The sequence below is a fragment of the Pelobates fuscus genome, chromosome 3 (assembly GCF_036172605.1).
Source record: "Pelobates fuscus isolate aPelFus1 chromosome 3, aPelFus1.pri, whole genome shotgun sequence".
Taxonomy (NCBI): Eukaryota; Metazoa; Chordata; class Amphibia; order Anura; family Pelobatidae; genus Pelobates; species Pelobates fuscus.
This window is the reverse complement of record NC_086319.1, coordinates 264,185,207-264,205,127: the sequence shown is the minus strand read 5'-3', so window position 1 is coordinate 264,205,127 and position 19,921 is coordinate 264,185,207. Positions and strand designations below refer to the sequence as shown.

The 19,921-nt window shown below is 45.8% G+C and overlaps 1 protein-coding gene across 2 annotated transcripts in view; it reads left to right on the top strand.

The window, feature by feature from the left end:
* The window catches only part of POLR3D (RNA polymerase III subunit D), a 243,513-nt gene that overhangs the window by 10,404 nt on the left and 213,188 nt on the right, over nt 1–19,921 (top strand). The window contains exons 8-9 of one of the 2 annotated variants that reach the window (XR_010090448.1): nt 7,411–7,563; nt 11,699–13,037. Coding sequence is in view for 1 of the 2 variants with exons in the window: in XM_063448475.1 (XP_063304545.1) it covers nt 7,411–7,563; nt 11,699–11,821 (276 nt within the window). In the remaining variant the exon portion in view is untranslated. Of the gene's footprint in view, nt 1–7,410; nt 7,564–11,698; nt 13,379–19,921 lie in introns of those variants that run through there. The other variant, XM_063448475.1, reaches the window with a different exon arrangement.

The following is a 19,921-nucleotide window of genomic DNA, read 5'->3' as shown; positions in this document are numbered from 1 at the left end:
TTAGAAAGGACCTGCATATGAATTTCACCAATAGGCTCTTCTTAGAAAAGACCTGCATATGAATTTCACCAATAGGCTCAAAGGGAGTGTAAAGGATCCTGCTATCCGTGCAGCGCTGATCCTTGTAGCGTCTCCCGAAATCCAAGCTGAAAAGAGTGAAGTAGTGATTTATAGCTCCCAATTCTCCAAACATGAGTCGAGACTTCATGAAGGGGTAAAACGAATGTGTTTATTGATGGCCAAAATCAGCCCTTTTATGATGGTCTCCCAGCAAGGGAACTCCCACATGGGACCTTGTGGAAGACTGTAACAAAATATGCAGAACCAATCAGTATACAGTACAATTCTTATACACACCCACAGGAAGAGTGTAACCCCTCCTCTGTATCCTGGAGATAATTAACTTCCCCCACCTCTCTATCCTGGAGATAATTAACTTAAGTAGTTGCAGAGAACCTAATTATCTCCGGGCAGAGAGAAACATGTGCTTTTTACCTTTTAACAAAACTGTATTAAAATCAATAACTCATGTTTCGCTGAACGAAGTCCCCATGTTCCACACACCCCCAGATAGCTTGGATCTGAGCGCATATTATAGGCGAATAGCGCTCAGATCCCACGAACACAGTTCTCAATAACGTCGAGTAAAGTTTAAGTTCACCAGCTGTAATGGAAGTTAAACTGCATGAACCCATATACGAGTGTAACAGGGGAAATGTACAATCCAAGCAAGTAAGGCGAATGATGTGATCCAGAGACAGAGGGCACTGTCCCAAGTGCCTTAAGACCCCATGACTTAACGGGCCAGCATCCCAGGGTAAGAGGCTAGCAATCCGGCTCCTCCAAGAGATAGGGGGGCAGGGCAGTTTGTCACATGCAGACCCAGTGACAAAAGCCATTTTGTCACACATCTCCCCTTTTCCAAACGGACTAACAGGGTATCTGACCTCCTGCCGGTCAGTGCCCTTGTTAGTCCAGCAGCCCACCCACAAAACAGAAACAGCAGTACAGCCCCCCCACAATAACTGGTTTCTACACCTGAGTGAGGGAAAAACTTGTCCATGTCCAGGTGCCTCACCACGGCTGTGTGGGGGACTGGTAGGCTGCCTTGGTGGGTGGCTGAGTGGGCAGAGACCAGCGGTACTCTGCCCTGGTACCAGCACTACTACGGGAGTAGTCTGGTTGAAACCTGGTTCCTTTTTCTGTACAGCTCTGCTGCTGGAGACCGACTGTCTCCCCTTTGGCTGCACAGCTCTGCTGCTGGAGACAGACTGTCTCCCCTTTGGCTGCACAGCTCTGCTGCTGGAGACTGACTGTCTCCCCTGGTATGTCCAAAGTTCTCCTGACCGCCACAATCAAATGCTCTATAGCTTTTGAGTCTAAATAGCAAGGCTGTTCCATGAACTCTTCCTCACTAGATGAGGTGGGTTCAAATTCCAGAGAGCCAGTGGTGTGTCTGAAGTCATAGTCAGACTGGTCTGAATCACGGCCAAAGCTCTCACATCTGGGCATTTTACCTTTGCTGGATTCTGAGATCCCTTCTACCACTGCTTGCTTAATCCAGTAAGCTATGTCTTGGGCTGAAGAGGTAGAAGCTTGAGGAGTTTTCCGATGTTCCGAAACTCCTGCAATTATTGATAAACATTTACGGCATAGCCTGCAGTTATCTAAGGGCCTTGCACCACATCCTGGGCAGGCCGCCGGTTTATCCCTTCTCCTAGATGGAGATCTCGGGCCGGACAGGTCTTGAGTGCTCCAAGACACAGAAGTCATATGACTGTACCCTCCATGCACTCTTTTTGTAGAACAGTAAATTTATAAAAAACCTAAATGCTCACCTGTGACCTATTATAGATCTTGCTGACTTTGCAGATGGAGATGCTGGTTCCATACTAGAAGTAGGGCTAAATAAAAAGGCAAGTGTACCTTTAACAATTTCTGTGCAGTCAGATGTATTACTCTTTCAAAGGTATAATCCATACCTGCAGATTTTGTAAGTAGCACTAGAGCGCACTGTAACTTTAAGGGAAAAGAAACAAGGGATTTCTTTAGTATTACCGCCGTTTCAAATTTCCCACTCTGTGCCTTTAAGGAAGCGCGCCTGCGCCGATTGGCCGCAACTCTGCCATTTGGGAAAAGGGCAAAAAGTCTTGAAATCCGGCCGCGTCTAGTGCGCATGCGCCGGTGTCTTACGAGAGTGCTGGTCGTCTGATCGAGGTCTGGATGTTCCGTCCTGGTAAACGCAGGCTCCAGATGCCAGGGGAACTTACTGGTTAGAGAGATCTCCGTTATTGAGTAGCGATGTCAAAGTGTCAAGTAGGCAGGGCAACTGCTACCTGGGCTGCTCTCTAACCACTTTCCACATCTAATTGCCATAGTGCATTGCACTTTAATTCTTTCTATTCAATTATCTTGAATGTGTATCAACACATCTAGTTTACTTTTGTCTATCGCTGATGTTAACAGGTGGGTTGGTAAAATTGCACTATGGGCAACTAAATAGTTTTTTCCCCAGGGTGTACATGTGTGACTGTGCCAATGTGCTTGTATGTGTGTGCATGACTGGGGGAGGGGCAGTATTTAAATCTTGGTCCGGCCCTGTGTGGAGCCGCAAACATATGAAAAGTTGGAACTGCTTACTACATTTTTTGCATCCCATTACTGACTATAGTGTTCCTTTTAATGAGCCTTCCTGTGCTATACAAATTTCTGTTCACACTTATTCTGCAATTTGCTGCCTGTCAGCTTTGTCTTGCTTATTCATAATACATACAGTATGTATTTTTCTTTTTTCTCTTGTGAAAATAAAAAATCTATATAAAATAAAGGGCTCATAAAAGGGTTCCCAAACTAGTCCCTAATCCTTAAATCCTGGACTGTTAATGCCAATGCTAATGAGTGCCACTATATTTAAAGGGTCACAACTCCCCCTTTTCAGGGTATTATCTAGACCAGTGGTAGTCAACCTTTTTTCTAACTACCGCCCACTAATGCATCTTTTTGGTTGAAAAAATTTCCTTACCGCCCACCAGTTTTCGCGCAAGTGCAGAATATTTTTTTTGAAAGGAGGGTGTTTTAAAAATAAATAAATGTACGCACATTTATCTTTTTATTTCCAATTAATGCATGTTTATAATGTTTTTAACTTTATAAAGTTTAATGAGAAAACAATAAAGCAAATTGAAATTTCCTTTACTAGTGATTAATGAGATCCTTGAGGTTGATGCTGCAAGAATAAATATTTGATATCTGGTTCGATTTTCGTAAGGAACAAACAAAGGTCTCCTCTTTTGGTGATATTCAGACGACTTCTCTGTTTGCGCATAATATGATTTCTCATCTATGCATCAGCTCCCCTCTTCTCCCTTCTCAGTTCTCCTCCCCACCTTTTTTTTCCCTTTTTTGTAACCTTCCTTATAGCAATGCCCAGTAGGAAGGCTGAGCTAGGTATACCCCTATAACAGACTGGCACACATACATATATACATACAGACAGACACACAAGACACACATACATACAGACAGACAGGCACACATACAGACACACACACACACACACACACGACACATACATACAGACAGGCACACATACATACAGACACACACACAAGACATAGATACAAAGACACATACACATATACAGACACAAGAAACATATACATACAAAGAAAAGACACATACACACACACACATATATACAGACAGACACACACACACGACACATACAAAGACACACATACATACAGACACATACAGACAGACACACACAAGACATACATACAAAGACACATACACACACACACACAAGACATACATACAAAGACACATACACACACACACAAACACACAAGACATACATACAAAGACAAGACACATATATATACAGACACACACACAAGACACATACATAAGACACACATACAGACACACACAAGACATACATACAAAGACACATACACAAACAAACACACATTATATTTAAATCACCCTCCTGTTTCCTACCTTTAAGGTGCAGGAGGGTGACTTTCCCTGGGGTCCAGTGGTGGCTCAGGTGGATGGGAGTCAGAGTTCCAACTCTGACTCCCTCCTCCTCCTTCCCCCTGCGCGGGCTTTCAGTATGCTGGGAGGAGTGACCGGGGAATCACTTCCTCCCAGCAGAGATGATGTCATCACAGGGGGCCCGGTCGCACTGTTAAAGCGCCCAGTGCTGACCGGGCCCCCTCACAATCCACATCCATCGGGTGGCCCTGACAGCATGGGCCACCCGATGGACCCCTCGATATGCGGCCCCGGCGGTTTGCCGCCCGGGCCAGGGCCACAAGTGGTGACGGCGGTACCCGCCCACTCACCCAATCTGTAAAAAAAAATTGAAAATCCCTACCGCCCACCTGGAATCCTGAAACGCCCACTAGTGGGCGGTAGGGACCAGGTTGACGACCCATGATCTAGACAGTCATGTGACGACAGTCCATCTATTTGCTTACTAGGGATCCCAGGGGCTGGTGGTGGAATGGAATGGTAAAATATACAACTCCTACCTTTTATTCATGGATTGGGATTTTCGGGGGACCTGCTTTTGCCATGTGATCACCAATGGAATATCTGCTCTAATGTGCACGTTGTACCAGGTTCCAGCATGTCCACGGCAGAGAAGCTTCGTCCGTGATACGGTTTAGCACCGTTCTGTATACTTGTATCACAGCCTGGCTCTGAAAGCTACACTCTCTCCTTGATTCTGCAAACTCTACCATAAGTGCGATATGACAATTTTACCTTTCTTCTAGGCCAGTGATGGATAACCTTGACACCAATAATTGTTTCTGGACTACATTCCCCATGATGCTCAGTTAGCTTTTAGACTCTAAAAGCTAGCTGAGCATCATGGGAAATGTAGTCCAGAAATCATTTATGGTGGCAAGGTTAGCCATTAGTGTTCTAGGCACAACATTCTGGCTGACCTCTTATTTCTTCTGTTTATTTCCACAACTTAGCATAAGTTTAGGCCTGCTATATTCTGTATACTTAAATGGCTATTTTCAATTTCTTTGCCGTTCTTTTATGCAGCCATTATTTCTTGTTTCAAAAATTGTGGTTTCTACAGCAATTTTTTTTTAAATGTATTTATTTATTTATTTTACCTTTTGAAACACTATCGCACTCAAGTACCAAGTTCTTAATCTTTAAGTTCACCACGTCCCTTATTCTTTTCCCTTAGTCGGCTTGGGCAAACTTCTCACAAGTTCCGCGTTTCGGATGGACATGGTGATGTAATGATGGGGCCACTGATGCGTTTCGCCCACTAGTAGAGCTTTTTCAAACCGATGACCCTCTCCTCCCTTGTATCTATTTATATACAACAATGTACTTGTAGCGGAGAGCTAGTGATAGCAGGGCTTCTTCTCCGCTGGTTACTCCAACAGCTACTCAGGAACAAACAGGATGATTCGAGAAGGCAGGCATAAGCATAATATAATCCATGAATATCCCATCACCCTTCCCAATAACTGGACGAAACTCGGTATTAGGAGCAGAACTGCACCTTTAATGGCCAGACTGGCCTTTTATGCAGGTTTTTAACCAAAAGGTTACCACCCAGTTGGACCTTGCTGGGCACAGGTAAAAACAGAAAACAACCAATAAACACGGAGTCAGGTAATAAGTCACTCCCATACATTTCACACAATCCCTCCCCTCTGCTTAGGAGATAATTGAGTTAATTACTGTACTGTAATTACTGTAACTGGCTTTGATAATAAGAAGGGGTAGTGTTACCCATCAATCGTCAAATGGTCATCTAGGCACTGGATGACTACTGGAAACCTGTATGTTCGTTTTAAATAAGAGCCAGCACAGTCTCAGCAAAAACATATATACGTTTTGAGACTTCCTTTTGTTCAAAGAGTGAGTCTGGTAGCAAAATAGTACTGGCCCTTCTACCTTACGTCATGCAGGTGACATAGTAAAAGATGAATAAAAGTTACCGTATTTATCAGCGTATAACACGCACCTCATTTTAAGAAGGAAATTCCCCCCCCCCCCTTTCCATAGTATTCTCCCCCCCTCCTATAGTGTCCCCACCTCACCTTGTCCCATAGTGCACTTTCCCTCCCCTTGTCCCATAATTACTTACCTGTCTTGAAGCGTGGGCCGGCTTCACAGCGCGCACCGCGGTACAGGAACTTAAATTTCAGGTTCCGGTTTCCGGCGGGACTGAAAGGAAGTGTGCACACTTCCTTTCAGTCCCGCCGGAAACCACAACCTGAAATTGAAGTTCCAGTACCGCGGTGCGCGCTGAACACCGGCCCACGCTTCAAGACAGGTAAGTAAACCTTCATATTCGCTCCATAAGACGCACAGACATTTCCCCTCACTTTTGAGGGGGAAAAAAGTGCGTCTTATGGAGCGAAAAATATGTATATCGTCGTATAACACTCACACATCATTTGCCCCGTATTTTCAGGGAGAAAAAGTGTGTGTTATACGCCAATAAATACGGTAATTTAAAAGCATTGCAAATATGTCTTCCTGAGCTAAGCACCTAACCCTGCATTCAATGTATTAGAGGGAGAATTCTTCTGACGGAATCAGAGAATTCATACTGGGAGCAGAGGAAGAATGCAGAGCATAGAGCTAAATAATCAATCCTTTTTTTATTGTTGAATTAACCAATGGCCACCCCTGTCGAGTGATTGCTCTTGAAAATAAACTTTGGTGAAAAGGGCCTATTATGAATCCAATATCCGTTTATTTAGCAATCAAGGTATCTAAAACTGCACCTGCCTGCATTGATGTTGTTGCACACCTTGGCTTGACCTATGAATATTTTGTTTATCCCTCAGTTCAGTTTGTTTAGGCTTGACCAATGATTAAGGTGAAACTTGACTAGTGGTTGGGAGACTGAGCTTATTGGGTTACAGATTACTTTGTATTTGCGGTAGATGCGCAAATTGTGCATGCTGGAGCCTTAAGTCTGGGGAAATGCCTGCAAAAAGCTCTTTGTCCACCTGATTTCAATGTATTTTAATATTAAACTGGCCCAGACCTTACCCATTACTAACACCCCCTATGAGCCAGACAAATAATGTCTAGAAGACCCCCAGGAGATATGTGCATGCATCCCTATAGTAACATACATAATGAAACCTGATACATAAATACCTTGGACAAGGAACCGTAGTAGTACGTATATTAACAATTTTTAAATATTTTTAAAAGTTTGTTCAATAGGTATGATTCTTTCTGTTGTTTACCTACAGTTTCCTTTTTAACAGTAATGGCTCGTGTGTGCTGGAGTTGGATAAAATGTTTGTTTCTTGGGAAGCAGGTTTGATATTTCTCTTGTCCCTAGAATGGAGACATTTCTGATTTTTGGAAGTGGTTACTGAACTGTAATTGTTTATTGTATTGTAGGAAACACAGGAGGCGGATGACCGCTGCTCTCTTCGGGATGTGTCTGAGGGCCAAATTGGAAAGCTAGTTGTACGCAAATCTGGCAAGATACAGCTTGTATTGGGCAAGGTCACCCTTGATGTCACAATGGGGACAACCTGTTCCTTTCTGCAGGTAAGTTAATTATCTCTTTTAGACTAGGTTTGTCTTTTCTATCACTTTACTCCTGTCTGGAAACTTTATCTATGTCATTCTATTTCACCATGCATTTGACCCTTTAATGCATTCTTGTTATTAGCAAACAAACAAAAGTGTTGCACAAGAAAATAACACTAGAGGACAAATACCTGCCCTCTGGTGGGTCCCAGCTCAGCTCTCAAATTAGTTTTAGCTCACTCTGTGAGATTACCTGAACCAGGGCTCGAGTCCTGCAGGAACGCGTGGGAACGGCGTTCCTGCACTTTTTCCACAGCAGGAACGCCGTTCCCATTACTAGTCCTGCAGGACCCAGGGCTGGCACAAGCGGCTGCCAGAGCAGGGGGGAGCACAAATCCGAATCCCATGCCTCTGACTGGGGACTCGGATTTTTAAACTCACCTCTCCCCCTGCAGTCAGTGGAGTCATCCTGCCACTCCTGATGATGTCAGTAGGAGAGGGCGTGACTTTCTCTGCTCTTCTCACAGGACCGCTGGGGAGCAGAGGAAGTCACGCCCCCTCCTCCTGACATCATCAGGAGAGGCCGGCTTACTCCACTGACTGCAGGCTGCAGGCTCCACATCCTGGCCCAGCCCTCCTGGCCCAAGGTAAGCCTCAGGGAGGGGGGAAGGCACTTGTTTTTTGTTTTTTTTTATCCCTTCCCTCAGTCTCTGTCCCCCTATTTAAGGCCCTGTCCCCCCTCCTCAGTTCCTGACCCCTTTCCCCAGTCCCTGTCCCCCTCCTCAAGCCCTATCCCCTTACTCAGTCCCTGTCCCCCTCCTCAGGCCTGTCCCTTTCCAGAGTCCCTGCCCCCTTCCTCAGGCCTGTCCCTTTCCAGAGTCCCTGTCCCCCTATTTAAGGGCCTGTCCCTTTACTCAGTCCCTGTCTCCCTCCTCAGTCCCTGTCCCTTTCCTCAGTCCCTGCCCCCCTCCTCAAGTCCTATCCCCTTACTCAGTGCCTGTCTCCCTCCTCAGTCCCTGCCCCCTTCCTCAGTCCCTGCCCCCCTCCTCAAGCCCTGTCCCCTTACTCAGTCCCTGCCCCCCTCCTCAGTCCCTGCCCCCCTCCTCAGTCCCTGCCCCCCTCCTCAGTCCCTGCCCCCCTCCTCAGTCCCTGCCCCCCTCCTCAAGCCCTGTCTCCCTCCTCAAGCCCTGACTCCCTCCTCAGTCCCTGTCCCTTTCCTCAAGCCCTGTCCCTTTCCTCAAGCCCTGTCCCTCTCCTCAAGCCCTGTCCCCTTACTCAGTACCTGTCTCCCTCCTCAGTCCCTGTCTCCCTCCTCAGTCCCTGTCTCCCTCCTCAGTCCCTGTCTCCCTCCTCAGTCCCTGTCTCCCTCCTCAGTCCCTGTCTCCCTCCTCAGTCCCTGTCTCCCTCCTCAGTCCCTGTCTCCCTCCTCAGTCCCTGTCTCCCTCCTCAGTCCCTGTCTCCCTCCTCAGTCCCTGTCTCCCTCCTCAGCCCCTGCTCCCCTCCTCAGCCCCTGCTCCCCTCCTCAGCCCCTGCTCCCCTCCTCAGCCCCTGCTCCCCTCCTCAGCCCCTGCTCCCCTCCTCAGCCCCTGCTCCCCTCCTCAGCCCCTGCTCCCCTTCTCAGCCCCTGCTCCCCTTCTCAGCCCCTGCTCCCCTCCTCAGCCCCTGCTCCCCTCCTCAGCCCCTGCTCCCCTCCTCAGCCCCTGCTCCCCTCCTCAGCCCCTGTCCCCCTCCTCAGCCTCTGTCCCCCTCCTCAGCCCATGGCCCCTTCCTCAGCCCATGGCCCCTTCCTCAGCCCTGCCACCTTCCTCAGCCCATGGCCCCTTCCTCAGCCCATGGCCCCTTCCTCAACCCATGTCCCCCCCCCCCTCCTAAGCTCCTGTCCCTTTTCCACAGCACTGTCACCTTACTTAGCCCCTGTCCCCCTCCTTAGCCCCTGTCCCCCTCCTTAGCCCATGTCCCCCTCCTTAGCCCATGTCCCCCTCCTTAGCCCCTGTCCCCCTCCTTAGCCCCTGTCCCCCTTACTCAGCCCCTGTCCCCCTTACTCAGCCCCTGTCCCCCTTACTCAGCCCCTGTCCACCTTACTCAGCCCCTGTCCACCTTACTCAGCCCCTGTCCACCTTACTCAGCCCCTGTCCACCTTACTCAGCCCCTGTCCACCTTACTCAGCCCCTGTCCACCTTACTCAGCCCCTGTCCACCTTACTCAGCCCCTGTCCACCTTACTCAGCCCCTGTCCACCTTACTCAGCCCCTGTCCACCTTACTCAGCCCCTGTCCACCTTACTCAGCCCCTGTCCACCTTACTCAGCCCCTGTCCACCTTACTCAGCCCCTGTCCACCTTACTCAGCCCCTGTCCACCTTACTCAGCCCCTGTCCACCTTACTCAGCCCCTGTCCACCTTACTCAGCCCCTGTCCACCTTACTCAGCCCCTGTCCACCTTACTCAGCCCCTGTCCACCTTACTCAGCCCCTGTCCACCTTACTCAGCCCCTGCATACGAGCATCAGCCCCTGTCCCACTCCTCAGCCACTGCATACGAGCATCAGCCCCTGTCCCACTCCTCAGCCCCTGTCCCACTCCTCAGCCCCTGTCCCACTCCTCAGCCCCTGTCCCACTCGTCAGCCACTGTCCCACTCCTCAGCCCCTGTCCCACTCCTCAGCCCCTGTCCCACTCCTCAGCCCCTGTCCCACTCCTCAGCCCCTGTCCCACTCCTCAGCCCCTGTCCCACTCCTCAGCCCCTGTCCCCCTTCCTCAGCCCCTGTCCCCCTTCCTCAGCCCCTGTCCCCCTTCCTCAGCCCCTGTCCCCACTCCTCAGCCCCTGTCCCCACTCCTCAGCCCCTGTCCCCACTCCTCAGCCCCTGTCCCCCTTCCTCAGCCCCTGCCCCCCTTCCTCAGCCCCTGCCCCCCTTCCTCAGCCCCTGCCCCCCTTCCTCAGCCCCTGCCCCCCTTCCTCAGCCCCTGCCCCCCTTCCTCAGCCCCTGCCCCCCTTCCTCAGCCCCTGCCCCCCTTCCTCAGCCCCTGCCCCCCTTCCTCAGCCCCTGCCCCCCTTCCTCAGCCCCTGCCCCCCTTCCTCAGCCCCTGCCCCCCTTCCTCAGCCCCTGCCCCCCTTCCTCAGCCCCTGCCCCCCTTCCTCAGCCCCTGCCCCCCTTCCTCAGCCCCTGCCCCCCTCCTAAGCCCCTCAGTTCCTGTCCCCCTCCTCAGCCCCTCAGTTCCTGTCCCCCTCCTCAGCCCCTCAGTTCCTGTCCCCCTCCTCAGCCCCTCAGTTCCTGTCCCCCTCCTCAGCCCCTCAGTTCCTGTCCCCCTCCTCAGCCCCTCAGTTCCTGTCCCCCTCCTCAGCCCCTCAGTTCCTGTCCCTTTCCTCAGCCCCTCAGTTCCTGTCCCGTTCCTCAGTCCCTGTCCCTTTCCTCAGTCCCTGTCCCTTTCCTCAGTCCCTGTCCCTTTCCTCAGTCCCTGTCCCTTTCCTCAGTCCCTGTCTCCCCCCCCCCCCCCCCCCCCCCCCATCTCCTGTCCCTCTTCCTCAGCCCCGTGCCCTTACTCAGCCCCTGCATACAAGCGTATCTTTTTTGGGGGTGAGGGGGGGAGGGAGCGGGGAGTGGATCTTGGGTGAGTTCCTGCACTTTTTGACCCAGGACTTGACCCCTGACCTGAACCACTTTGTTATTAAATTGATATGCTGGCACACTCCCTCAACACGAATGAAACACTGCATCCCCAGATGATTGTTTCAGGATAACGATTACAGTAGTAAATCATTAGTTACACTTTATTTTATTTTGTTATGGCAAATTGTAGCTGTAGTTTTGTGACCAGGGTTCTGCATATTAAATATGATTTTACAACAATGCTGACTCATAAGTTCTTGAAATAATACGTAAATCCATAAAATAAGGTCTTGTGTAGCTTCCATTGTTTCTATTTTAGTGAAGCTGACATTGTGATATATTGCTAGTTAATAGACAAAACTTGTTTTCTTTTTTTGACACAAAATTAGTAGTGTCTTAGTGAAGACCATGCCAACCATCTTTTCCATCTATAAATCACGTTTTATAAGGTTTGTTCATGAAAATGTTTTCCAGCCTGCTCTGCTTGAGTAGATTTCTGTATTCTTGCATGACTTAGATATATGTTACTTCTGTTTTTTTCCCTCTGGCAGGAGCTGGTGTCAGTTAGTGTGGGTGAAGCTCGAAGTGGAGAGATGATGGTTTTGGGCCATGTTCAGCACAAGCTTGTATGTTCCCCAGACTTTGCGTCTTTGCTAGAAGGAAGGCATCGTTGAGTCCTTCTTACTTTTCACCACAGTGATGGATTAAGTCTGTCTGTTGCTCCAGTTATATCAGAAGCACTGCTACATTACTTGTATTAGCATGGCCTCTGGGCCTGTACAATTGTTTACTTTGGCATAGCATGTGACTTATGATTCTGTGTGTGGAAGAGGCTGATTCATCTGTGTAATTAGACTCTTGCTGACACTTGCTGCTCCTTATCTTCTAGCATGTACTACTGGACTTTTCACTATGATCTAAATCACACTTTGTATAATTGTAAATATTGGATATGAAATACAGACTTATAATAATTTAAGCAGAGTCCCACATCTTAAAGCTGAAAATGTTACCATATAATATTTAAATTTAACCAGTGTAATAATTAACTATAGTATGTATGTCAAATTTATATTCTGTAGAAAGTTGACTGTTCACCAGGTTCCTGTTGAAGAAACCAAGTCAAGATATATTTTATTTTTTAATTGGATAACAACATATTCTGTACAGCTGTACAATTTAAGTATTAGTTAATTGACACCTACCGTTTAAGTCATATTTCTATATACCAATAAAGAAGGAGTTGGAGATACTTCAAGTGAGTTTACAGTAAGGGTCATCACCTACTTGTAAAAGTGTGTGTAGAATATATATGGTTGGATGAACACTCCAAGCCCCATAACTACAGCATGGGGCCATCCCAACGTAATTAGTCTAGCAATTTAATATTGAGTGCTGCTGGACACCTGTTGCAGCCTCCAATGGTGCCTTTAGGTCTGCTGAGCTAAGCCCTACAGTGCAGGGCTGGCTCATTGCCTGAGGCTATAGTCATTATGGTGCTTGCAGTATTCCTTCAAAGAAGTAACCGAAATGGTTGTATTTGTTGAGATAAATTGCTGCAATCAACTTAATGCTGTGTCCCACAAATAAAGTTTATAACAGGTGGCTGTATAGTATAGCTGCATACCTGCAACAAAAATTAAAAAGATTTACTCAGTCAAAAGTTGAGCACACGGTGAATTAACAAGCAAGTTTTAAGACTGAAATCTAAAATATTAAAATTGTTAGAGGATTTTCCAGCTCTGCTTTTCTGGTGTTGGGTACCTTACCACATTATTTTGTGAAAAAGCCCTAAATACCTCATTAGCAAAATCCAGAAATAATAATGTTACACATAATGTATTTTCATATAAAACAAAAAGTATATAGGATTTTAAGATTCCTCTGCTTGTTTTATGGTAAACTACCTTTCTCATGAGTATGAAATATACTTTACTTTCAAACCGTGCATGACATATGGTTTTTATTTTAATGTAATAACCTATATGTATGTTCCACTAATTTAAAGTCCTGGATAACTGATGTAAAAAGAGTTGTTTTTCCATTTGATTTATTTTTGTTTGCATTTGCCGATATTTTGCCAGGCATTTGAGACAAATGCATGTATTATTACGTTCTTTAAACGTAAATTCGCCTAATGCCTTTTGTTTATATTGTGCTATTTAACAATGTATGTCCCTTTTTCTTTGTGACAATCCATGCAACTGTACAGTGTGATTAAATAAACCAAGCTCATCTGTAATACTACTGCGCAGACATCTGCCATACAAATGCACAGCACTAATGTTATGCTTTCATTTACTTCCCCATTTATGATGTTGAACACTGACATTTTTCATCTGTTAGTTGTTCCATCTTTTAGCTCTGAAAATTCTGGTGCTTCAAAAGTGGTGAATGTTATATTTTGGTACATTAGAGAGAGACTGAAAAAATGCACCAAGGTATAAATGTCAGAATAACCATTTTAGAAATAGACTCAAGGGATTGCGTGATGACGTAGGAGGAGCACGCACGCGGGGAGGCGGAGCTTAGGCGATGGAATGACCACGAGCAGCAAGGAAATCAGCTAGCACGAGTATGTGACTAGAGAGACGATTTACGGGTACAAGGAGAACGAAGCAGTGTGTGAAGAGGGAATGGATGTTATTATACTTGAGCTTTTATTGCTTTATGTAGAGCTGAGCTCAAACATTCTCACAATATAAGCGAATACTTGCCAGCAGAAGCCTGCAGCAATCAAGTCGCTCTTCAAAGATAAGTACATACAGGGCCGGTGCAAAGAATTTTGGGTACATAGGCGAAGATGCAGTTTTCCGCCCCCCAAAAAAATCTTCACCTGTGTACCTCTTAAACCCCCCTTTTGTGTTTCTTATCCCGTCTTTTTTTTTTTATTAATTAATTTATTTAAAGATACCTTACAATAGCCGGTTATACATTACATTGTTGTCTAACCCTAGCCGTAGTATTTTTACATTTACTTTTCTGTCAAAACAAAAAATCCTCCTGGTAGTGAAACAGTGATTAACTAAAAGGATGTAGAGGGCAAATGCTGTATAATATAACGTTGCAGAGAGCAAAGAAAACACCCAATAGTGAAGGCCCAGTCGTTGAGCACTGAAAGTAGATTCTTGAGTAGTCAAATAAGATTACAACAGCAACACGAAAAAAAAACCCTGAGCGTCGGGTGGGGGCCCTAAATAAAAATGTAAACCCATCCCCCCAGGGTGACTAGGGTTCCGCAAACCCCTAGTCACTCCCTCCCAACAAAATGAACCCCTACCTGCCCCCCTGCTCAGTGGTGGGGGCTGGGGGGGGGGAGGACAATAGGCCCCCCCTTATTGGTGTTTAGGGCAGCTATCGGGTGGTGGCCAGGACAATAGGTCCCCCCTTATTCTAATTTAGGGCCCCCATCCACCACTCAGGGGTGGGGGCCAGGGGGAGGACAATAGTTCCCCCTTCTTATTGGTATTTAGGGCCCCCACTCGCCACTCAGGGGTAGGTGTCACGGTACCCCACTCGCTCTAGCATGTAAGCTCATTGAGCAGGGCCCTCAAGCCCTCTGTTCCTGTGCGTCCATTTGTCTGGTTATAATTACGTGTCTGTTAGTCCACCCATTGTGCAGCGCTACAGAATTTGCTGGCGCTATATAAATAATAAAATAATAATAATATTTATATTTGTTCACATTGTGGAGCTGCATTGAAAGATATGCTGAAAGGTGGTATCCTGTAAGTTTTAACAGAGTGATGATATAAGGACAACTCTGCTTGTACTTTTTGGTCCATATAATATTGCACTGGCACTTTGATAGTGCTATATTAAGTTTTTTGCACTTTAATAAGGTATTTTGCACTTTTGCACAGAAGTCTGGTTTATATTACATATTTGGTCTTAAAGACACAGCACACTCCCCCCCCCCCTTGTTTAACCCGTTAACATCGTTTCATGTCGTCCCCATTATAATGGGCTTGAAAGCTGCTGCTGTAAAAGTAAAAAATAAATAAAAAAAATTGCAATGCACCAAATTAATAAATATATATCTATATATAAATAATAATAATATATATATATGATATATGATATATACACATAAGAAACAAAAATAGAAAAATCCTGCACTCCACCAAAACTACTGTATTGCCCGGTGCTTGTCCAGCAAAAATACAAAAATATATAAAAGGATAGCACTGCAAGGACATGAAATAAGACTTAACTTTTATTACCTTATTTTAAATAAAAATTTTAAAGTTTCAGCTTGATACATATAAAATATATATAAATATATAACATACATATAATATATATCTTATACATATATTTTGCATTTTCCACACACAAACAAATTTGAATGCTAATTTTGGCCAGTGTTTGTGACTAAGTGGCTATTAAAAAGACTGGACATACCCCATCGGTAATACCATGGGTTGTCTACTTTTGCAAATGGTATGCCATCATGGGGGTAATTCTCATTCCTGGGCTACCATACGGTCTCAAAGGCAACATAACCAGTCTGGCTAATTTCAATGTGAATAAACTGAAAAAGGTGACGTGTTATATTTGACCCTGTAACTTCCCAAAACACCATAAAACCTGTACATGGGGCTACTGTTTTACTTGTGAGACTTTGCTGAATACAAATATGTATACTTTATTAGAGTAACAGCAAACAGTATTATGACTTTTACAGTTAAAATTCCATGCAGATATTAAAACAATAACATTTCTTAATTTCTCCCATTTTAAAAATATTGTTTCTGGGATGATCCTTTAACATCACAAATTATGTATACTGATTTTATTTAAGAAACTATTGGTCAGATAACAGTAGAGTCTGACCCTACAGGGCTTCTCAGCTAAGTGAAAATAGTGACATTTTCTAAAAATAAAATAAAAGATAGAGAGGGTGTCAGACTGACTGACATTAGTATCAGTGAGTTTGTAAATCTCTCTTTATATGAAGTGGATTATGTGTATTCCCATTATGCCCAGCACGCCATTTAAGAGAGGATAGTTATTACTCTTAGGCAATGGTAGACCGACGGTCCGTGTCCAATGCCCTGTTAGACTGGAAAGATCCAGCACACACCCAGTATAGCTCTACCCCCACTGAGAGCTATACTGGGTATGAGCTGGATCTTTCCAGATTAATGGCGATTTCCCGCTCTGCACCCCGCGAGCCAAGACGTTTAAAAGCAGTCACGCGGCCTCCAGATCAGTACTCCGTGCGGGAACTAGCTATCCGCCCCCGCGGGCCAATGAAAAGAGCCGATATTGCTGTGCAGGCTTCGTGCTCGGAGAGGGTGTGGCCTGAGGTGGGTTTCGTGTGAGGAAATCCAAATTTTTTTTAAAAGAAGAGCTCGGTGTGGCAGGTACTGGTTGTAACTGAGGATTCTCTTGTGTCCAGAGGGGTCTTATAGTTCAGGGGGAGGTCAGCCTAAGGGGTCCCCCCCGGTGTATGCATGTATCTCTAACCCTCAGGGCTGATAATGATTAGTGTTATCGCTGTTTACTAATGAGGCACACGTAACATGCTGTAAAACAGCACAAGGCCTCATTATAACTATAGTGCCTGGTCTGCGCTGGCTGGGAGTATATAGTGCCTGGTCTGTGCTAGCTGGGAGTATATAGTGCCTGGTCTGTGCTAGCTGGGAGTATATAGTGCCTGGTCTGCGCTGGCTGGGAGTATATAGGGCCTGGTCTGTGCTGGCTGGGAGTATATAGGGCCTGGTCTGTGCTGGCTGGGAGTATATAGGGCCTGGTCTGTGCTGGCTGGGAGTATATAGGGCCTGGTCTGTGCTGGCTGGGAGTATATAGGGCCTGGTCTGTGCTGGCTGGGAGTATATAGGGCCTGGTCTGTGCTGGCTGGGAGTATATAGGGCCTGGTCGGTGCTGGCTGGGAGTATATAGGGCCTGGTCGGTGCTGGCTGGGAGTATATAGGGCCTGGTCGGTGCTGGCTGGGAGTATATAGGGCCTGGTCGGTGCTGGCTGGGAGTATATAGGGCCTGGTCGGTGCTGGCTGGGAATATATAGGGCCTGGTCTGTGCTGGCTGGGAGTATATAGGGCCTGGTCTGTGCTGGCTGGGAGTATATAGGGCCTGGTCTGTGCTGGCTGGGAGTATATAGGGCCTGGTCTGTGCTGGCTGGGAGTATATAGGGCCTGGTCTGTGCTGGCTGGGAGTATATAGGGCCTGGTCGGTGCTGGCTGGGAGTATATAGGGCCTGGTCGGTGCTGGCTGGGAGTATATAGGGCCTGGTCGGTGCTGGCTGGGAGTATATAGGGCCTGGTCGGTGCTGGCTGGGAGTATATAGGGCCTGGTCGGCGCTGGCTGGGACTCTATATAGGGCCTGGTCGGCGCTGGCTGGGACTCTATATAGGGCCTGGTCGGCGCTGGCTGGGACTCTATATAGGGCCTGGTCGGCGCTGGCTGGGACTCTATATAGGGCCTGGTCGGCGCTGGCTGGGACTCTATATAGGGCCTGGTCGGCGCTGGCTGGGACTCTATATAGGGCCTGGTCGGCGCTGGCTGGGACTCTATATAGGGCCTGGTCGGCGCTGGCTGGGACTCTATATAGGGCCTGGTCGGCGCTGGCTGGGACTCTATATAGGGCCTGGTCGGCGCTGGCCAGGAGTATATAGTGCCTGGTTCCTATTAGTCTAATACAGGGATCTCACTTTTATGCTAGTGGATGGAAGTTGGAGGTTTTGAATTCACTTATAAATACTGGGTATTCTTTCTGTTTCAGAAGTAAATAATGAAGATTTAAAGGAGCACCCCTCTACACATGCTGTCTCATAGATTACCCTTGTTATTGGGAGTGTTTTATGGCAGCTCTGGTCTGCTATCTGACCAAATAATGTTTTCGGTTTAATAAGCTTTTAACCCCCTTAAGGACCAAACTTCTGGAATAAAAGGGAATCATGACATGTCACACATGTCATGTGTCCTTAAGGGGTTAAAGTGCTTTAAAACTGCTAGAAAAACTTTCCCAATGATTTGTCTGCAGAACTCTTTAAAGTCTACGGGAATTTTTATACATTTGGAAAGCTTATTAAATCAAGACCAATGAACCCAGTGTGCTTTCGTTAAGTAGCATAGCAAGAAACACTCTGGGCATCATAATCCCTTCAAATAAATTAATTTTTTATGGTGCCAGAAAGCCGCCTGTATGTATCTTTTATTTTTTTTTAATTTTCAATTTTAGAAGCCAGGTGCCGCTGGAGGCAACCTTTTTTAGATTAAAATATTTGATAACTGTTTAACCCTTTTAGGTAAGAAAGCACCCAGTGACCTTTTGGCACAATAACTTCATTTTGATTAAGTTGTTATGGTGCCCAAAGTGTTCTTTTAAAAATGCCTTCTGTGGCAATGTTGGCAAATTGTGCATTATCTTTGTATATGGTGGTGCATCTGACCAAAGATAGATATTGATAGTTGTCCCTATGGATAATGGATGTTTAAAGGATCACTATAGGGTCAGGAACACAAACATGCATTCCTGACCCTGTAGTGTTAAAACCACCATTTAGCCCCCTGGGCCCCTCATGTCTCCATAACTATAGCAAAGTCTTACTGTATTTAAGCCTGAAGCTGTAGCTCTGCATGCTGTTTACCTCAAAAAAACAAGCAGTCTGCTGACATCAGCAGAAGTGGTAGCCTGATCCAATCACAATGCTTCCCCATAGGATTGGCTGAGACTGACAAGGAGGCAGATCAGGGGCAGAGCCAGCATGATTCAAACACAGCCCTGGCCAATCAGCATCTCCTCATCAATGAATCTCTAGGAGGAAAGTTCAGTGTCTTCATGCAGGGGAGGAGACACTGAATGTTTTGGATGCATTTTAGACAGCCATGACCCAGGAAGGATCTCGAACAGCCATCTGAGGAGTGGCCAGTGAAGTTATCACTAGGTTGTAATGTAAACACTGCATTTTCTCTGAAAAGACGGTGTTTACAGCAAAAGGCCTGAAGGTAACGAGACTACTCAACAGAACAAATTCAATAAGCTGTAGTTGTTCTGGTGACTATAGTGTCCCTTTAATAAAGTTATGTGCAACAAGGCTGTTATTTGCAATCTATTATTCATTATTAAATTGATTAACGTTTTCTATTAACATAACTCCTCCCTAGAAGCAATCACTCTGTTCTTTATTGATTTCATGTGGGCACAGTTATTTATGGTAGTAAACTCCTTATGGTAGTGAATTAACCCCTTAACCCCTTCAGGACCGGCCTGTTTTTGCGATGTTTGTACGTTAAGGACCAGAGCAGTTTTAACACTTTTGTGGTGTTTGTGTTTAGCTGTAATTTTCCGCTCTCTCATTTACGGTTCCCATACAAGTTATATACTGTTTTTTTCACGACAAGAAGGGCTTTCTTTACATACCAGTATAAATATTATGTCATATATTGTATTTAAAAAAAATAATAAAATATGGTGAAAAATGTAAAAAAAAAACATGTTTTTGGACTTTTACTTGAAAAATCTTTTACTTATCTACAAAAGCTAATGAAAAAAACTGCTAAATAGATTCAAAATTTTGTCCCGAGTTTAAAAACACCCAGTGTTTACATGCTTTATTGCTTTTTTTTGCAAGTTATAGGCCTATAAATACAAGTAGGAAATTGCTGTTTCAATATATATATATTTTAAATGTATCAATAGTGACATTGTTACACCTTTATCTGTCATAAATCCCTGAAACACACCTAACATGTACATATTTTTTAAAGTAGACAACCCAGGGTATTCAAAATGGGGTATGTCCAGTTTT